A 19,454-nucleotide genomic window follows, 5' to 3' on the forward strand; every position below is an offset into this window, starting at 1 on the left:
CAGACAGGAGTACCAGCACCCACAGGGTGCCTCCCAGTCATCTGTAACTCCAGTCCCAGGGGATTCAGTGCTCTCGTCTGACCTTTATGGGTACCAGGCACATACGTGGTAACACAGACATAGGTTCAGGCAAAAAGAATGATACACAAAATAATGATATAAAACCTTTTTCTAAAGATGGGAAGTGTAATTATGAGTGAGATCTTGATGTTTCCGAAAACCCAGTGCACCTGTACAGTCAGCATCCGGATCGAGTCTCCCCAGACTCCCCTCCTGTCTCACTGGCTCTTAGGACCACAGTCAGGGTCTGGTGAATGCTAAGTGTGCTCTGCAGCCATCTCAGCCCACGTTGGTTGCTGCATCCATCTGGAAGGGTAACTACAGCTGTCTTCATACACACCAGAAGAGGGCATCGGATCCCATTACAGATGGCTGTGAGCCACCATGTGGTTGCTGGGAATTGAACTCAGGACCTCTGGAAGAGCAGTCAGTGCTCTTAACCACTGAGCCACCTCTCCAGCCCAACTAGCTACTTTCTTGATCCAGCAGCATAAACTGGTTTTGCTTGTTATATTTTATATGCCAATATTCACACCTTTGAATGGTTTGTGTGTGTGTTCATCTTGTTCACTGTCAGCAAGATGCCTTTTAAACTCAGATCCATGTAGGCAAGCTTTCTAATACACATATCTACTAAGATCTTTTTGGTTTTTGTCTTTTGCTTTTTTTTTTTTTTTTTAGGGCAGGAATTAGATCACGGTGGATCGATCAGTTGATTGATTGACTTTTCAGACAAAGTCTTACTATAGCCTAGTCTGACCTTGAACTTACTGTGTAGCTCATGCTGGCCTCAGATTTGGGGTGAGTCTCTTGCCTCTGTCTCCCAAGTGCTGGGATTAAAGGTGTGGCCACCATGCCGGTTTCACTCTTTATAATAGTCATGAAAAGTTCTCAGATGCAGAGATAGGCTGGGCTTTATTGACCCCATGTCGGTGGGCTTTCTGACTGTATATCATTTGTGTAGATTGGTGACAAGAATAACTCTGGGAACACAAGATGTGCGTAGTTTGCATTTTAATAGGCAGTGAAAGTGACAGGTAGTTGCAAATAGGTGCAGAAGCCGTGTGGTGTGGTGGTTGATCTCAGAGTGTGGGTTTCTGGAGGTCTGGACTTCAGCCTCAACCTCATAAAGTGCTTGCTATGGAGGATGAAGAAGCCACATCTGGCGAAGGTGCCAGCACCAGCCTGCTTCCCATTCTGTGTCAGGGCTAAGGAGGGACATGGCAGTGGTCTGTCTGGGGTGTGGGGGTCCGTGTGTGTGTGTGTGTGTGTGTGTGTGTGTGTGTGTGTGTGTGTTCGTTCGCTCGCATGCACCAATTACCATTCTGGGTGTTACCTTTATCCTCTTTATGGACTGTGACAACTGCCGAGGGAGGGTGACTGAAGAACTCTAGGAAGCAGCACTTGGAGGCACAGTGCATTAACAAAATGTTGGTGTGGCAGAATTCTGATTGCATTACAGTTTTAATAAAGATCTCATGGCAGAGGACCTCTGGAGTTTCTGTGTGCGTCCTGTTCTTTTATACAGCCCTCTGCCATGATTGCCTGTAAAAGTAGGGAAGGCAGTTTGGGGTGGTGTGATTTCCAAAGCCCAGCTCCTCTTTGGTGTCTTGATTCAGGTGTCCCCATTTAAGCCCACTCGCCAGGCCCTGCTCATGGGTTTCAATGACACTGGACTTGTGGCAGCGTCTCTAGTTTGCACAATGCCCCAGTTGGCTCTTCCACATCATCCTGGTGACAAACACTATATGTGCCTTTGTCTGCACTGTAGACTTAATGGAAAATCACATAGCACTGCAGAGTCATTCAAGAGTAAGATGCTGACAGGCTTGGTAGAGAAGAGACCTCCCTCCTCTTGGCTTACAGAGGCTGGCTGCCACCATGGCCGGCCTTTTCTCTGTACACACTCAGAGCTTCCCCATGACTCCTCCATCACCGTATCTGTTTTGTTGCTGTTGTTTGGGACAGTATCTCAAGACCAGGCTGGCCTCTAACTCACAGTGATCCACCTGCCTCTGCTGGGATTAATGGCAGGCACCACCAGGTCGGGCTCTTCACCTGTCTAAATATAAACACACTGAAGACTTATATTCTAACCTGTGGATGTATGTTGTGGTCATAGTTGAGTCCGTAACATTTTGGAGTATGTGTGATGGTTGAAAGTGAGTTCTGTTTTCCTTTGGGTTATATTTTTGCAGTGGAAGTCGCTTTGTTATTGTTCAGATAGGTATGTAGCCCTAGCTGGCCGGGACTCCCAGAGATTTGCCTGCCTGGCCCTGTGCTGGGAGTGAAGGCGCAGGTTATGTTAGCTCAGCTGGAAGCTACTATGTTGGGGGTTTGTCCTGAGGTCTCTGTTCCCGCGCGCCCGTCCGTAACAATTTCTGGGCTCTTTTGTATAAACCGGTGGGCTCTGTCTTCCTGTCTCTCCTCCCTCCATTCCATTTTAAAGCCCTAAGGCAGTTTTACCGTAGTCTGAGGGAATGCAGCTGTAAATCTCAGCGACTGAGGGGACCCGGAGAGGAAAGCCGGCCATGCCATGCGCTCAGCTCACCGTGGAGGTTGGCAAGCCGCCGCACGGTGGGAGGGAGTGATCCGGAAGCATCCCCAGACATGAGTCAGTGTTTGAAGCACAGATAGAAGGAAGGGAAAGCTTAGAATCCAGGCTCTTTCGGTTCCTGTGTAGAGGACCCTTGCATTGGTGTACACTGTGGCCCTGAAGAGATGTCAGGAAGCTGGGTAGAAAGTAGATACGGGGTCTCCCTCTTCTGCTCATCAGGGCCAATCTCTTTGCTGAAGGCACCTGGAACAGGCCATAGACAACAGCATCTCTGGTTGAAGGCATCATGTAGCTAAGGAGAGTGAAGATTTACAGACCCGGACCGGGCTCTTCTCTCTCCGCTGAGCTGCATTATCCCCCAGCCCCAGATGTAGCTGCCTCTCTGCTTTCACTTGCGTTAGTTTAAACTCTGGTAATTCCAACGTCCCGCCCTCTGCATTCGCATTCGTTGTGCTTCCTCTTTGGAGGGTCGATGATAACCTGACTTTACAAGTTTGCTGGCTTTGTCAGAATATTGTGAATGACAGCTAGGACAGTCTAGATTGTGCTCTCCCCCTGTTTTCCTGGTGCCTCCGCCGTTTGTAATGGCAGGTAATTCTGCTGACTGGATTTTTCTGTGGTGAGCAGCTGCCGAAATACCTGCCCAGGTCTTTGGGACTTGTTTGACTGTATGGAGTCTGTCCCCTTCCTGGGTAGTTAGTTCTAGGGTCAGCTAGAGGGTTCAGTGGTTTGCTGGCATCCATCCTGGCCTGGCTTTGTCATTCTGAATTTTTCGTGATCACCCCCCCTCCCCCCCCAGAATATACCTATCAGTTGTGTCTCTGTTTGGAACTTGATGTTTTTGTTTTCTGTTTTACTCCTGGTTTTATTTTGGTGGCATCTACCCTCCAGGACATTATTTTGAATCATGTGTGTGCGTGCGCATGTGCATGCGTGCACGCATGTGTGAGTCTGTGTGTGAGTTCTTTCTAAGATCAGAACAAGCTCTTAAAGTCAGAGCCCTCCCTTTAGTACCATTTATTTGTTTATATATTTATTTAGAGACAGGGTCTGTCTTTGTAGCTCTGCTTGCCCTGGAACTTGCCATGTAAAACAGGCTGGCCTAGAACTAGAGATCCAATTGCCTGTCTCCCTAGTGCTGGGATTAAAGGCCTGCACCATCACAACCAGATGCTAGTATATTCTGGTAAAGAGCAGATGGAGGGATTTTTTTTTTTTTAGGATTTATTAATTTTATTATTTTATGTTTATGAGTGCTTTGCCTGCATGTACATGTGCATGTCTGGGGCCTGTAAAGGTTGTTCGTATCCCCCGGAACTGGAACTGGAGTTACAGATGGTTGTTAGTAATCATGCAGGTGCTGGAATAGAACCTGGGTCCTTTGCAAGAGCAAGCCAACGCTCTAACCACTGAGCCACCTCTCCAGCCCTGTAGGTAATTTTGTTTTTCTCTCCTCTGCCTTTGCCATTCTTGGGCTTGTGAGTGGAAGGCATCGCCTCAACGGTAGTCTGACTTGCAAGTAAGTACTGGTTGTTGGAAGGTCAAAGGTCAGTCAGCTTATCCATTGTAGCATTGTAGGTGCCATTTCTTTCTTACTAGATATCTGTGTATGCGCACACGTGTGCACACGTGCGCACACACACACACACACACACACACACACACACACACACACGGCTAACTGCCCTACTTCTCATGTGTTTATTGGGCTTTGCTTTTGCTCTGGGGCTATAAACTGTTGCTGTCCCACCATCTTCCCCTGGTGTCCCTCGCTGCTCTTTAGCCTTTTATGTTAAGGACAGGCTTGAGTGCTGATTGACAGCTCTGAGCCAGTGGGTGGAGCTGGCCAGGCTGGGAGACTTGGTTAGGCAGTCTTGGGAGTCAGTTAGGTTCTGCTGAGGAGGGTCTTCTGGTCTGTGTGTGGAGAGGCTGGTCCTGGAAGCCGCAGATAGGAGAGTGCCGAGGGCCTGTGTTTGGGATGCCCCTCGTCCTTCAGTTCTAGTGTGACTCAGGCCTGAGCTGGCCTGCTCCTGTCTGCCCAGTTCTGTTTTATGCCTCTAGGAATCAGCTTGGCTCCGCCTGTGGGTTTGGGCAAGGCGACCTGCAGCTTCAAGTCGTGAGAGCATCCGAGGCCCAACTGCGCTAACGAGTCCGCTTTCTGCCTTTTTACACCATTCTCACAGTGACAGCTGGCATCATACCGTGCCAAGTCTTGGATGCTTCGTTCTGTGGTGGGAATCATGCCGCCTGGCTTTGTCCACGGCCAGTTGAGGGCTCTGCGTGGTCAGTTCCCGCTTCTCCGTCTGCTCTGCAGCTCCGAGTCTTCCTTTCTGTGGGTTCTTTTATTCCTTGAGGCTTCTGCTTTAGGAAACTTCCCTCTGTAGAGGACATGCTTATAACCCTTGGCATTCACCTGGAAGGACGCTCTCTGGTGTTCTTCAGGAATCATGGGGCTGGGCCCTGTACTGTGGAACGGTGGTGTCGGACTTGTTTATGATGTCTGGTCAGGAGGTGACATGAGATGTCTTGGCTTCCTCCTGACACTTTGGAAAGTGCTCTTGGACTGCCTGTGGCATTTACAGAGGAAGAGTGAGCTAAAAGGCCCCCATGGAATGCTAAGAGTATAGTGAGCGTCCTCACAGTGGAGCCAGATGGCTGCGTGTGCAGGAACGGGAGGCCCAGTGTGAGGGCACAGAGGCACGTGCCTGCACCAGTCACAGTGCCCATCCTGGGCTGCAGGCGTGGTCCAGTGGAGCACCCGGGGCTTCCAGAGAACCCGAGTTCTGTCCCCAGCACCCACATCTGGTGGCTCTCAAGCTCCTGTACCTCTACCTCCAGGGCGTCTGCCGCCGGCTCCTGCCAGGCTCCGTGGGACCTGCACACAGGACGTCTATACTCTTACACACACACACACACACACACACACACACACACACACACACACACACACGTCTTGCTTGTTCCTGCAGTCTTGCCCATTGCCTTAACTGAGAGTTGCAGGTGGATTGAGTAGGTGTGGAAGTGAGGTTAGGGTCCTCCTGCCCCAAGGCTCCCTTGGCATCTTTAGTGAGGGCAGCAGTGTAGCCTGGGGCTGGCAGAGGACTGGATAATTGTCTCGGCCAAGAGGAAAGGGGAGGGGAGTGGGGGCAGATGCAGTTCCCTCAGACTGTAACTGCAGGCATGACCTGGAAGCTAGATGTTCATGTTATCCTGTTCTGGGAAACGCTAAACCAGAAAGTAAAGGTGTTCCAATCGGCATGGGGTTTGGCAGAAGCAAAAATGGTGCCCCCCCTCCCCTTGGAAGGTGGCATTTGCACAGAAAAGGCCCCATCTGGACATAAGCTCAATGTCTAAAATTCAAACTGTGAGGAAGAAAAATCTGCCCAAGTGAAAGTCATCAGAAACAAACAGACAGAGGTAGTAAATTTTAAAATTAGAAAAGGAGGGTGCTGGAAAGAGCTGGCTAAGAGTGCACACCGTTCCTGTGGAGGTCCAGAGATCAGATCCTAGCAGCTCATGATCACCTGTGATGGGGAGGGGGCGGGGCGGGGCGGGGCGGGGCGGGGTCCAATGCCTCTGGCCCTCACCTGTCCCCACCTGGGTAGCTGGCCTTTGCTACTTTGTGTTTCCTCTTTTCCCACCCTTTATTCCCCTCACCCCTGTTTCACCTCCTATCACCACATAGGAGAGAAAGAAGTATAGAGGAGGGAGGGGGAGAGGGTTTTTTTCTTGAGCTAAAGCATTTATATAGCCTCTGAAAAGTTTCAAGAATCCAAACATCACACAATTGTAGAAACCACCTGCAGCTGGCAAAACCGTGCCCCTGCTAGGGCGCCAGACACATCGTAGTCAGCTGCTGTGTAAGGTCCAAAGCAGCCCCGTATTGCCATACCTGGGACTAAAACTAAACACATTTTTATAATATTTCTGTTTTTAAAGAAACCAAAATTCCAAAGTTGTTAGTACACGCCTGCACTCATACACACAATTTGCACGCCTTTAATCCCAGTATTGGGGGCAGACACAGGTGACTCTGAGTTAAAGGCCAGCCTGGTCTACAGAGCGAGTTCCAGGATAGGCAGGGAGAGCTACATAGAGAAACCCTGTCTCGGAAACAAAACAAACAAACAAACCAAAATTAATAATAATAATAATAATAATGATGATGATGATAGTAAATTTTAAAAAGTAAGGGGATTCGGAGATACCCAAAAAATAGAATATAAAAATTGATTTAAGAAGATGATGCTTGAATTGAGACAGTATGAGTTTTTCCTATATTCTTCAGTTGGATTTTCTTTATATTTTTGCGTTTAATGTCTCTTGCGTCTCAGTTTCTTATCTTGGAAGAGGATCTTTAGTCAAAGGATTAATATGGTCTGTGTAGAAACAAAACGTTCAATACAATTATTCCAAATTAAGAGTGTACAATGAAAGAGATAGTGGTCATTGCAAAAGGTCCTGTAAAGTTTAAGGTAAGGATCTGGTAGTTAGGGTTTCCTTTTCTTTCTTTCTTTTTTTCTTCATGGCTATCCTATCAACAGTACTAGTGATCAATTGTTCAATTAATGGCCAACTTTAGAGAATGGATGGGTGATGTGGGTTCAATGATGACTACAATCTGCGGGTGTTGTATGAGTCATGCATGGATGATGAGTACAACTTTTCCAATCTGAGGTGCAAAGAAAAAAAAAAAGATGATGATGCTTGTGGGGATGGTCCAGTGGTCAGGACCTCTTCCAGAGGACCTGAGTTCTGTTCCTGGCACACATGGTGTCGCCCCCCCCCCCCTGTGTGTGTGTGTGTGTGTGTGTGTGTGTGTGTGTGTGTTTGTGTTTTCCCTTTTTCTTGGTGCTGGACATCAGATCCTGGGTTTCATGCATACTTTGCAAGCCTGATACTATTCTTGACAGGCAGAGGCAGAAGGATCTCTGAGTTCAAGGCCAGCTTGGTCTACATAGGGAGTTCCAGGACAGCCAGGGCTACGGAGAGAAGCCTGTCTTAAAGTAAAAATAGACTAAGTAGAGGAGATACCCAGATTAGACACAGTAAAAGGAAGAAAAGTGCTTTGTAAGGGAGCTTAAGGAATTACCAAGTGGCAGGACCATATGAAAAGGGGGTGGCGGGGGGTGGCGGGTTTCCACCCTTAGCTAGACTCGGGTAAGAAATGACCTGGGCCGTCAGCAAGGTCCAGGTTTGGGTGTATCTGAGGGTATTTTCGGAGAGGTTGGACTAGGAGGGACGACCCACCCTGAATCAGGTGCTAGACTAACTTACAAGGTGGGTGGGGGATGGGGGAAGCGCAGTGAGCTGAGGACTGGCTTTCTGTGTCACCATGTCTCCCTGCTGTGATGGACTGTGAGCCCAAATACACCCTTCCTCTCCTTTAAGTTACCTGTTGTCAGGTGTTTGGCCACAGTGATGAGAAAAGCAGCGGGTGCAGATACTTTAGTCCATTGCTGCTGTGAGAGAACACAGACCGCCATCGTTACACCACACGCTGGACGGTTTATTAGCAGTCGAGGAGGCTGTAAATGAGTTTGGTGCTAACGTTTAGGGAAGACCTCAGTGCTGTACTTTCCTGCAGTAGAAGGGGTTGGCTGGGTGCTGTTCATAACTCCTGTGATGACCAACCCTCTCTGTGATTAACCCTTTCATGAAGTAAGGGTCCCCACGAGCCAGTCATCTCTTAGGAGACCCCCAACCCCACCTGTCCAACCTCATCGAATTGGGGATTAAGTTTCCAGGAGAAGCCTGGGTGTGATGACACTTAACTGGAATCCAAGGAGGCTGAGACAGGGGGATCACAGGTTTGTGGCTGGCCAGGGCTACAGAGGGAGATTGTATCCTAAAACAATAAGCAAAGAAGCAAAACTTAAACATTTGCAGCATTTGGACCCCCAAACAGTAAGAGCCCTTGCTATGGTTCGTGTGTGAAGTGTCCCTGTGGGCTCATGTGTCGGAACACTGTTCTGCTGTTGCGGATGTTTTCAGAGGTTCTGGAACCTTCTGAGAGTCAGGGCTTAGCTGGAAGAAGTGGATCACTGCTGGTGGCCCTAAGGTTTGATAGCTCCACCCTCCTTCCAGCCTGTGCCTGCTTCCTGCAGCGCCCCAGTACGCAAGCTCCTGCCCCTGCCCATAGATGGCTGCTGGTGGCCTCACATTCCTGCCCTCCAATTCCTTCCTCCCCTCAGCTGATGAGCCAAAATGAATCCTGAAAAAGGTAGCTTATATACCCAGGGGAAGGCTGACTAACACAGACGTACAGTCTAAGGTACACTTCATACACAAGCTAATGCCAGAATTGAAGGGAACCCCGAGCTTCCAGGCCACAGGTGGCAACGTAGGACGTTTTAAAAGGTGATTCATGTTGCTCAGTGGTAGAGCATGTGGTTGACTTGCATGGAGTGCTGTGTTTGATCAACAGACAGAACTGCAGGAAAGAAAAGAAAACAACAGAGAATAGAGAAAATACAGATTTAATAATGAATGTGTTAGGACTCATGTCTGGTTGTAAGGAAGCATTAGATTGAATTGTAGAAAGTTAAAGTGGGCAGAAAGCTTTAAAATGAAAGTAGGAAGGAAAAGATAAATTGGGAAAACACCACAAGAAACGTTCTAGGCGCGTCAGCACCTGATAGACATACTCCCCTAACCCCCAGACAGGGTTTCTTTGTGTAGACCAGGCTGGCCTCAAACTCAGAGATCCACCTGCCTCTGCCTCCCAAGGGCTGGAGTGCTGGGACTAAAGGTGTGCAGCACCACTGCCTGGCTCTGTGAACAGAGACGGTCATTATGCAGCAACACACCTTGCTCTCAAGGGCGTGGACTTTCCACAGCATAAGGAGAAGGTACCTACCTGGGCAGGACATGGGTAGAAGTCTGGCTGAGCAGGTGTTCCCAGGGGAGCTTGGCTGAGGGCGTGGCTCGGTGGGCTGCTCTGGGAAACTGGGTCAGCTGTTTTGGAGAGGGATTTGGCAGTATGCACCACGTCAAAAGTTGAGGGTCAGCAGGTGAACCAGGTGAGGTTACACTGGGCAGGCCCAGGGCTCTGAACCATGGAATTTCAGGGTGCTACTTGCACAGAGCCTGAACCTCTGCTTCAGTTAGTTCTGCCGTTTGTGAAGTGGCCCACTCAGGGTTCTCCTGTGTTTTATAGTAACTTGGGTGTGGCATGGGCTGCCAAGTGGGTGTCAGTCTGAGTGACTCATAAACACAGTGAGGCCAAATAGCAAAATTTAATTGGTTTGGTTCTCTGGAGTAAGGATTCAAAGGAAACTTACCTTATGGTGGGTATTGGTATTTTGCATGCATGTGCATGTGAATGTGCATGGTATGTATGCAGTACCCCTGGAACCAGAGTTACAGGTGGTTGTGAGCCACCACGTGGATGCTGGTAATCAAACCCATTTGTTTTAAACCAAAGCATAAATGTTTGTAACCACTGAATCATGCTCTGTGCTTACGGTGAAGGATTGTAAGATAAACTGTAGGTACTTGACGGGTCTTCCCCCCCCCCCAGTCTACCAATGCAGGATTCGTGCATATGTGCTCTGTGCGCACGTGTGCTCTGTGTGTGTGTGTGTGTGTGTGTGTGTGTGTGTACGTACGCGTGCCTGTGTGTTTCTCATGCTCCAGCCTTTCCCACCCTTCCCCTTCTGTAGGCTCCCCATCCCTAGCTACCCTGGCTGTGGTCTTGGGGACTGATGGAAATGTAGCTGTGTAGGGTTCTCTCTGTTGGGATGGGTGAGGAGGCAGGGCCAGTTGGGGAGACTCCTGACCTGGCTCCTGGGCTGTGGGCGGGAGGCCTTCATCTATTAAAAGGCTCTGTGGCCTTGTGGTTGGAATTTTGCCATATGCTATAAATAGGCGGTGTGAGAGTGTGAAGAAATGGGGCCAGCGAGGAGAGGAAATGGGAGGCCCCTGGGTCTCCAGCTGGCAGTGGCCTGGGTGTGGTGTGGGAGGGGTGTGGAATGTCACATGGGGTGCAAAGCTTGCAGGCAGGCTTGGTGTGAGTCAGGCCTGGACTGGAAGGATCCAAAGCGGGATACATCATGGGATCCTAGTGGGCAAAGCGGTGGGGATTGCAGCTTATTGGTGGGGTTGATGAGAAGGGTGGAGTGGGTGGACGAGGCCATGACGAGTGTTCATTCCAATGGCTGTGTCCAGCCATCTGGACGGAACTTCTTTGGGAAAAGATAGATATGTAAGAGTGGGTGGGTCGTACCTGTGGGTGTGCAGCTAAACCCAGCTGGAAGGCTGATCTGTGATCGCAGCTTAGCCCTTCTGTCTGAAAAAAGAACCCTTGGTGACCCTGGGAGCATACCCTTTTCCTGTAAGCGTAGCTCTTCTGCAGCACCTGGTGAACACAGGCGAGATTCGCGCAGGAAGGCCCCGCCTACAGGCTGGTGTGGGCAGGGAATGGAGCGCTAGCCTGGTCTTCGTAGGAGGTGTTGATGTGTGGGTGGCAAGGGGGGTGGGTTGGCATCTTTTCCAGGCACCTTCAGCATCTTCAGGACTGGTTAAAAGTCACTGGGCAGCGCTCAGCCTCTCTCCTTTTTGGGGCGCAGGTTCCGGGCGAGGGGAAGCTGAGACTCGGGAGTGCATCTACTACAACGCCAACTGGGAGCTGGAACGCACCAACCAGAGCGGCCTGGAGCGCTGCGAGGGGGAACAGGACAAGCGGCTGCACTGCTATGCCTCGTGGCGCAACAGCTCGGGCACCATCGAGCTGGTGAAGAAGGGCTGCTGGCTAGATGACTTCAATTGCTACGACAGGTAACCGGGGCACATTTCCGCTGCTGCTGCCTCCGTAGCCCAGCTGCGCATGCGCCACCCACTGATCTCGGGGTATCTTCTAAGGCACTGCCCTGGATCCCAAGTCCCTGTTCTGGTGTTTGCCCTCCTCAGCTCGGGTAGCATTTCAGTGCCTGCCTGTCCCTCTCAGCCTTGGGTCACTCTTCAAGGAAAGTGGGCTCACCCTACCTGCTGATGTTTCAGAAGCTGCTTTGCCTGAGGGGAGGGGCCTGGGAGAGTCTTGCTGTCCCTGCTGTGGAGTTTTTAACCGGGACTCTGGGTTTTCAGGCAGGAGTGTGTGGCCACTGAGGAGAACCCCCAGGTGTATTTCTGCTGCTGTGAAGGCAACTTCTGCAACGAGCGCTTCACCCATTTGCCGGAGCCTGGAGGCCCAGAAGGTGAGGGGCCTGTGGGAAGAGGGGCTAAGTGGCACTCTGGAGCCAGTGGGGATTGTTTGCAGGGCCAACTGGAGTGTTAGAGTGGGCGGGCTGTGTGACACAGGGCTCCATGTGTCCCCCAGTCACGTACGAGCCACCCCCGACAGCCCCCACCCTGCTCACGGTGCTGGCCTATTCGCTGCTGCCCATTGGAGGCCTCTCTCTCATCGTCCTGCTGGCCTTCTGGATGTACCGACATCGAAAGCCTCCCTACGGCCACGTGGACATCCATGAGGTGAGACAGTGCCAGCGTGGGGGCGGGGGTAGGGACGGCTGCGCAGACTCCTTTAAGCTCTTGCTTTTCCAGGACCCTGGGCCTCCTCCCCCATCCCCTCTGGTGGGCCTGAAGCCGCTACAGTTGCTGGAGATCAAGGCTCGAGGTCGCTTTGGCTGTGTCTGGAAGGCTCAGCTCATGAACGACTTTGTGGCTGTGAAGATCTTCCCACTTCAGGTGAGCTTTTGGGGGTCTTCAGACCATCTTCTCTCACTGGGGTCCAAGCTGGAGTCTCTTCCCCATAGGGCAGGCCGGGATTCTGAATCAGAACTGAGAGTCCATCACAGGATTAGGGTCAGACGCTGCCAGGCTTTGACCCACGTTGGTTCTGGGTTTTGCCATTACTTCCATGTGTGTATGCAGTTTGCATGTTTTATGTACACAAAGGCCTATGTGTGGAGGCTGAGATCGACACTGAATGATTTTCTTTATTGTTGGTTTTTTTTTTTTGTTTTGTTTTGTTTTTTGTTTTTTGGGGGTTTTTTTGGAGTCAGGATTTCAGTGAACTTGACATACAGACCAGGCTGGCCTTGAACCCACAAAAGTCCACCTGCCTCCACCTCCCAAATGCTAGAGTTAAAGGTGTGTACACTGTGCCCGGTTCTCCACTTATTTACAGGTTTTTATTTTATTTATTTTAATGAAAATACTTATTTTTTACATGTACAGGTGTTTTGCCTGCATGTACCTATCTATGTGTGCCACATGCATGTCTGGTGCCTGTGGAAGCCAGAAGAGAGTGTTGGGTCCTTGAGACTGGAGTTACAGAGGTTGTGAGCCACCATCTGTATGCTGGGAATTGAACCCGGGTGCTCAGGAAGAGCAGCCAGTGCTCCTAACCTCAGAGCCACCTCTCTAGGCTTCTACCCTTTAAAGTTCTTTTGAGACAAGGTCTCTCACTTAGCCTGGGACTGACTGGTTTGGTAGAGGAGTTGGCAAGCACCAGGTATCCTCCCCCTGTTTGCCTTCCCCATCTTCCTGCTTCCAGCACTGGGGTTAAACTCTGTGTATAGGGGTCTGGGGATCTGAACTTGGGTCCTCATGCTTTTGCCTGGCAGGCCCTTAGCCTCCCGGAGCCCCTCCTCGGTCCCTGAGTTTGGTAGTTGACGTTATGGTCTACTCAGAGGCTCCTGACACCTGGCAAGCCTGTACTTAGTCGCCCAGGGTGCTTGTGGAGTCGAGCACTTACTGGCTGATACCGGCTGGGCACCTCACTCAGCGTTCGTAAATCAGGGCCGGCCTGGCTCTCCACGTGCATGCGGAGGCCAGGAGACCAGGGGTGGGGATGGAGTAGGGCGTGTTGGGGTGGCTGTGCTGTGGCAGGGCTGAGCCGCCTCCCTACCTCAGGACAAGCAGTCGTGGCAGAGTGAACGGGAGATCTTCAGCACGCCGGGCATGAAGCACGAAAACCTCCTGCAGTTCATTGCTGCAGAGAAACGAGGCTCCAACCTGGAGGTGGAGCTGTGGCTCATCACAGCCTTCCACGACAAGGTGAGCTACACCCCAGCAAGGCCCCGGGGTGGACAGGGAGGTCCCAACGGTGGCTTTGCCATGAGTCGACCCCCGTGTCAGCCGCACCTCTGTCCCCTCTGCACGCTTGCACCAGGACATTCCCGCTGGGCCTGGGTTGGGTTGCACCCTGTTCTGCATTTGGAGTCTTTGCCCACAGTCGGCTGCCTTCTCTTAGGGCTCCCTCACGGATTACCTCAAGGGGAACATCATCACGTGGAACGAACTGTGTCATGTGGCAGAGACGATGTCACGAGGCCTCTCGTACCTGCATGAGGATGTGCCATGGTGTCGTGGCGAGGGCCACAAGCCTTCTATTGCCCACAGGTACCTGGTTAAGGAGCCCTCCCTGCTGTAGAGCATGGCTCTGCTTCCTTGAATGTGCCTGTGCTGCGTCCCAGTAAACCCGGCTCTCCCGTTGCTGGAGATAGCTAGCTCTCCAGGCCAGTGCTCTTGCGCCCTCTGCTGGGCACGGGAGAAAGTGCTGACTCTGGAGAGCTGGCTCTTCAAATTCTCAGATTGTGGTCCAGAACCTTTTATGTCCATGTTTGCTGATGCTTGCTAGCACAGAGCACACGTGTTTTATGTGTCGCCACGATAACATCAGCTGTCCACTATTCCCCTGGGGAGCCCCACTCTATACCGATGAGATTTAAAAGGGCAAACGGTAGGCGATTACAAGTGCCTAACTTCACGGAGCTCTGGATTAGGATCTTTTAGGATTTCTGAGCCATGCTGTTGTTTGGTTGGTTCGGTTTTGGTTTTTCTAGTCTAGGCAGAGTGGACTGCCTGAACCACTCGAGCACTGCCCTGCCTGTGCGGCTTTAGCAAGCCGACTCTAAATTCTTGTTCACATTCCAAACATTGTAAGACTTGTGTGCCATGTCCTGTGAGATTTATGGGCCAGCTTCTAGTGCTGTGGTATAGGGTCTTACCCAGCTGCCAGAGTGGGACCTGCTGTATGGGCCCCGGCAGATCCTTCCAGAACTCCCAAGCCGTTCGTCTCCTGCCCCACAGAGGTGGGGATAGTTTGACCCAGGAGCTACAGGTCATGGACTCTAGTACTTTGAGAGGCAGGGTGGGAGGAGGATCTCGATCAGCCATCTCAGGGTGGGCTGGGTCTTGATCCTGTGTGATAGTTGGCTCTTGGTCTCCTCAGGGACTTCAAAAGCAAGAATGTTCTGCTGAAGAGCGACCTCACCGCGGTGCTGGCCGACTTTGGCCTGGCTGTTCGGTTTGAGCCGGGGAAGCCTCCAGGGGATACCCATGGGCAGGTAAGGAACCTGGGCAGTGGAAGGAGAGGCTGGCACAGAGCTCTGGGCTCAGCTGGGGTGACTGCAGAGCTACGTGGGAACTTGGAAACCAGGTTCTTAACTCACCAATAGAGAGGTTGGTGAGGCTTCCTCCAGCCACCCGGCTGAGGGATCCATCCTTCATTTGGGCTCATCCTGGTATTTCAGTCTTTCTCTTTCTGTTGTAATTTTATTTTATTTTCCCAAAAGACATTGTGTGTGTGTGTGTGTGTGTGTGTGTGGTGTGTAAGGCATGTGGGTTCCTTGGCTTGAACTTGGGTCGTGTGGCTTGCAGCAAGCCTTTACCACGGAGGCTCCTGCCTGCCCTCAGTTGTAGTCATTAAGCGAGATTAAAGAGGAAAGAAGGGTGCTGAGAATCCCAGCCAAACATGTAGAAAAGGCCATGAAAATTAAGCAGCAGTCATCCTGGGGGAGTCTCCCTGTGGTTTAAACGTGTTCTCCACATTCTGCTTCGGCCTTTTGATTGTTGCTTCATTGTTTATTTAACCTGTGTATTCCCGTTTCCACACAAGTTGCTTATCTGGGTGTAGAGGCCTGGGGTAACCACTGGGCATCTTCCTTGATCACCTCAAGCCTTGTCGATTAATACTGGGTCCTTTGCTTGTTATCAGTTAGTCTAGCCAGCTTTCTCTGGGGACGCCGTCGTCCCCTCCCTGTGCTGGTGTTGCAGGCAGGCTGCATTTATGTAGCTTCTCGATATCCAAACTTCCGTCTTCACACTTGAGTGGCTGGTGCCTTAGGAGCTACACCACCTCTTTATCTCCCCCCAGTCTGTTAGAGGGTCTGTCTCTGTGTCGTTCAGGTTGGTCTGCGACTTTTGGTTCTCCTGCCTCAGCCTTCCGAGTGTCTGGCTTTACTTTAGGCACCGTTGGAGGACAAAGCCTCCGAGTAGCCTGTTTGAGATGTTCCAGGGCTGCACAGCTGTCTAACAAGCACTGCCTCCAGTCCATGCTATCATTGCAGTTACTGTCAGATAGAATCTTAACCCTGCTTCAAAGGGACGGACCAGGGCTTCGGCTCCAACGCTTCGTGCTCAGAATTCCAGTCTTACCCAGCCTGGTGCCCATTGCTTCTCCCAGCCAACTGCATTGAGTGTAGCTGGTCTCTGGAGATCCTGTCCTTTGTCTTCCTGTAGGTTGGCACCAGACGGTACATGGCCCCCGAGGTGCTGGAGGGGGCCATCAACTTCCAGAGAGACGCCTTCCTGCGTATCGACATGTACGCCATGGGCCTGGTGCTGTGGGAGCTCGTTTCTCGTTGCAAGGCCGCAGATGGTGAGTGGTTTGTTGACTATGGACACCCTGGGCTGGGGGCTTGGAGCTGGGCCTTGTGATTCCATCAGAGCCCCCACCCGTCACTCAGGGCCTGTCGATGAGTACATGCTGCCCTTCGAGGAAGAGATTGGCCAACACCCTTCACTGGAGGAGCTTCAGGAGGTGGTTGTCCACAAGAAGATGAGGCCCACCATTAAGGATCACTGGCTGAAACATCCGGTGAGGGAGCTGGGTTCTGGAGTCAACAGGGGTACGTGAAGGAGACCTGCCTCGGACTGAGGAGGGAAGGCTACCATGTTCCCTGGGTTCTAGGGACATATCCCTGAGGTTGTGGGAAATATGGTAGGCCCTTTCCTCCTTCTTGTCCCCTCTGTGGCTCAACTGGGAAACGTTGGACAAAGCTCTGTGTTTGGGCTTTGTGTTTATTTGACTTGAGTTCCAGTGTTCCAAGATGAGCAGCTCTGCCTGCGGGGAGTGGGAGCGAACCTTCTCCTGGGCCTGGGCTCGTGGGGTAACCAGCGGGAGGAGAGGAGTTTCAGGGAATTTGCAGCCTGCTAATCCACCTATAATGGCTGTAACTGGGCCTGGGCTGTAGGCCCTTCCTAATCCCCTGACTCATAGCCACTGGCTGCCCTTGCTGAGTAGCCCTAACAAGGGTTCTTTCCTCCCTCCCCCTCCTCCGCAGGGCCTGGCCCAGCTCTGCGTGACCATCGAGGAGTGCTGGGACCATGATGCAGAGGCTCGTCTGTCTGCAGGCTGTGTGGAAGAGCGGGTATCCCTGATCAGGAGGTCGGTCAATGGCTCTACCTCGGACTGTCTCGTCTCTCTGGTGACCTCCGTCACCAACGTGGACCTGCTCCCTAAAGAGTCCAGCATCTAAGCCCAGGACACTAGCGTTTCTCCAGACTCAGTGGATCTGAAGAAGAAAAAAAAAAAAGGAAAAAAAAGTTGTGTTTTGTTTTGGAAATCCCATAAAACCAACAAACACATAAAGTGCAGCTGCTATTTTTCCCTTGACTTTTATTATTATTATAATTATTATAATTATTATTAATAATATTATTTTTGGATTGGATCAGTTTTTACCAGCATATTGTTCTACTGTATCGCAAACAGCGGACACGTCAGCAGGCGTTGAGGTGCTGAGCTGTGAACGCAGAAGCGGCGCCATGCTGAAGAGCCTCAGCCACTTCCTGTCTTTCGTGTTCTCTTTGTCGTCTCAGAATCTGTAACACAAAGAAACTCGTCTCCTGTCTTAGGAAACTCAATGCTGCAGTTCTCTACTAGAGGAACCTTTGAAGACTGTTACACGGACACACCCTTCCTCCGAAGAGGGTTCCCCCTCTACCCCCTTTATTTTGTGTTTCTCCCATTTCAGGCAGTGAGCTTAAGAAAGGGCAGGTGCGTCCTCGTGGGTGTGATGGGTGTCATCCTGACCCAGTGACTGGAGACCGAGATGAGGAGGGCGGTCTAGTCTGAAGCCGGATGGGAGGACGATGCTTCTGGGTAGGGTGCGTGCAGAGCAGAGCTACACTGGACTTGGGCACATTTGGAGCAACCCCCTTGGCTGTGGAGGCTACTTTCTCAGGTAACAAGGGATTTGAGGGCAAGGACCTTGTGGAGGCCGAGCAGTAATAATAGCAAGCACAGATTTGGAGAAGGACCGAGAGCAGGGCCAGGCCGCCCCCGCCTGCCCAGTTTCTCCTCACTGACGGGCTTGGCCATCAGAGAAGACACTGCCTTGCCTGGGTTAGGACCAGGCGAGGGTGTGGAAGTTCAGTGGACACTCATTAGACATGATGCTGTAGATCTTTCACGGAGGAAACACCGAGCTGCAGTCTCCTCTTGGCAGTTTGGGCAAATGCCTGTGGTGCCCCCTGCACAGCGTGGGCGGGCCAGAGGATCCCCGAGTGGGGACCCCGCCAGCCTGCAGCTCTGGCTTGACCCCATGCAGTGCGGCATAACCGACTCCTTTCTGAGGCTCATTCACGGACACGGCTTTCTCCAAACCCTTTAAAGTGGTGCATATTCTACAACTGTGTTTCTCTCACGCCGTAACCTTGCTCCAGGCAGTGGACGTTCCCAAAGCTGCTGTTTCCACATTGGAAGTTGTTTTTTTTTTTTTTTTTTTTTTTTAATTTATGAAACATGCTAAAGTTTTGTTTTTTTTTTTTTCCAGACAGAACACACACACATCCACACATATACACATGCATTGCTGTGTGGCTTCCGAGGTTTAGATTTTAAAAGAGTAAAAGAAGTAACTTCACGACCACAGACCACCTCAAACCAGAAATACCTCAGAATTTTCTACTTGTGTATGTTTTATTAATTATATATTTTGTTAGTTGTGCTGTCTCGTAGGAAGTATATTTTAATGTGAGTTGACTTTTATGACAAGGAAGTTTAAATAGAGAAAAAGAAAAAAAGTTTGTCGTCTTCTAGTCAGCACTACCATCTTTGTTTGATAAAAGCTCCCTTGTAAATAATCGGCATCAGATGTAGGTTGGCCGTCTGGATTGAGTCGGGGCGGGCATCCATCACTCTGGTTTAGACGGTATCGTTTAAACAGCACATCTCTTGATCTTGAGGGTAGGTAGGCCGCTTCCTCCCAGGTTGCTTAGAGGTCAAGCGTTGCTCCCTGTGTCCTCTGGGCAGCACTCAGAAGGACACGCCCACTTTCACTTGGCGGCAGCACAGCCCACCCACCCGAGGTAACCGAGGTAACCGTGCTCCACCTTCAGTTCTTTCAGCAGCAGGTGGGGTCTGTCCCATCTGTAACTGAGCAGTGACGTCGGGGAGGGCAAGGCTCACAGCTGGGAAGTCGCCCCCTCAGCACAGCGGGGTGTGTATGGTGCCTGGGGCTGTCCTGGGCTTGTCCTTCTCTGTGGGTGTTTGTGCACTGGGTGCTGAGGAAGGCCAGCTGGCTTCCCTCCCTCTCAGACCGTAGTCTTTGTCTCCTGGGGTCAGTGTGGGCTGGCCGAGTGAGTAGTTAGGGGGACAGGTATTCTCTGTCTGTCTGTCCCTCCCTCCCCATCTGATTTTTGTGCTGTGGTATTTTTTTGTCTCAGACTACTTTCCACTGGCAAAGCAAGTCTTGGAGCAGTTGCTTTCTTCTCCACAAGTTTCTTTAAGGAGCTTTAACTATTTATTGAGAAGTGCCATATGTCTACCTTCTTTAGCTTTCTCCTCAGGCAGTGGGGACCTACTTTTGACCCTTAACAAACCAACCCA

The 19,454-nt window shown here is 51.1% G+C and overlaps 1 protein-coding gene across 3 annotated transcripts in view; it reads left to right on the forward strand.

Annotated features, from left to right (window-relative positions):
• The window catches only part of Acvr2b (activin A receptor type 2B), a 30,122-nt gene extending 12,885 nt beyond the window's left edge, over positions 1-17,237 (forward strand). Inside the window, exons 2-11 of one of the 3 annotated variants that reach the window (XM_032911116.1) lie at positions 11,188-11,395; positions 11,702-11,811; positions 11,934-12,085; positions 12,158-12,301; positions 13,472-13,615; positions 13,812-13,960; positions 14,793-14,907; positions 16,082-16,220; positions 16,309-16,439; positions 16,906-17,237. In XM_032911116.1, coding sequence (XP_032767007.1) covers positions 11,188-11,395; positions 11,702-11,811; positions 11,934-12,085; positions 12,158-12,301; positions 13,472-13,615; positions 13,812-13,960; positions 14,793-14,907; positions 16,082-16,220; positions 16,309-16,439; positions 16,906-17,100 — 1,487 coding nt within the window. In that variant the 3' untranslated portion in view covers positions 17,101-17,237. Of the gene's footprint in view, positions 1-11,187; positions 11,396-11,701; positions 11,812-11,933; positions 12,302-13,471; positions 13,616-13,811; positions 13,961-14,792; positions 14,908-16,081; positions 16,221-16,308; positions 16,440-16,905 lie in introns of all 3 variants that reach the window. The other 2 variants (XM_032911117.1, XM_032911115.1) reach the window with 2 other exon arrangements.
• Positions 17,238-19,454: the final 2,217 nt, after the last annotated feature.

This window comes from Rattus rattus, chromosome 8, assembly GCF_011064425.1.
Source record: "Rattus rattus isolate New Zealand chromosome 8, Rrattus_CSIRO_v1, whole genome shotgun sequence".
Classification (NCBI taxonomy): Eukaryota; Metazoa; Chordata; class Mammalia; order Rodentia; family Muridae; genus Rattus; species Rattus rattus.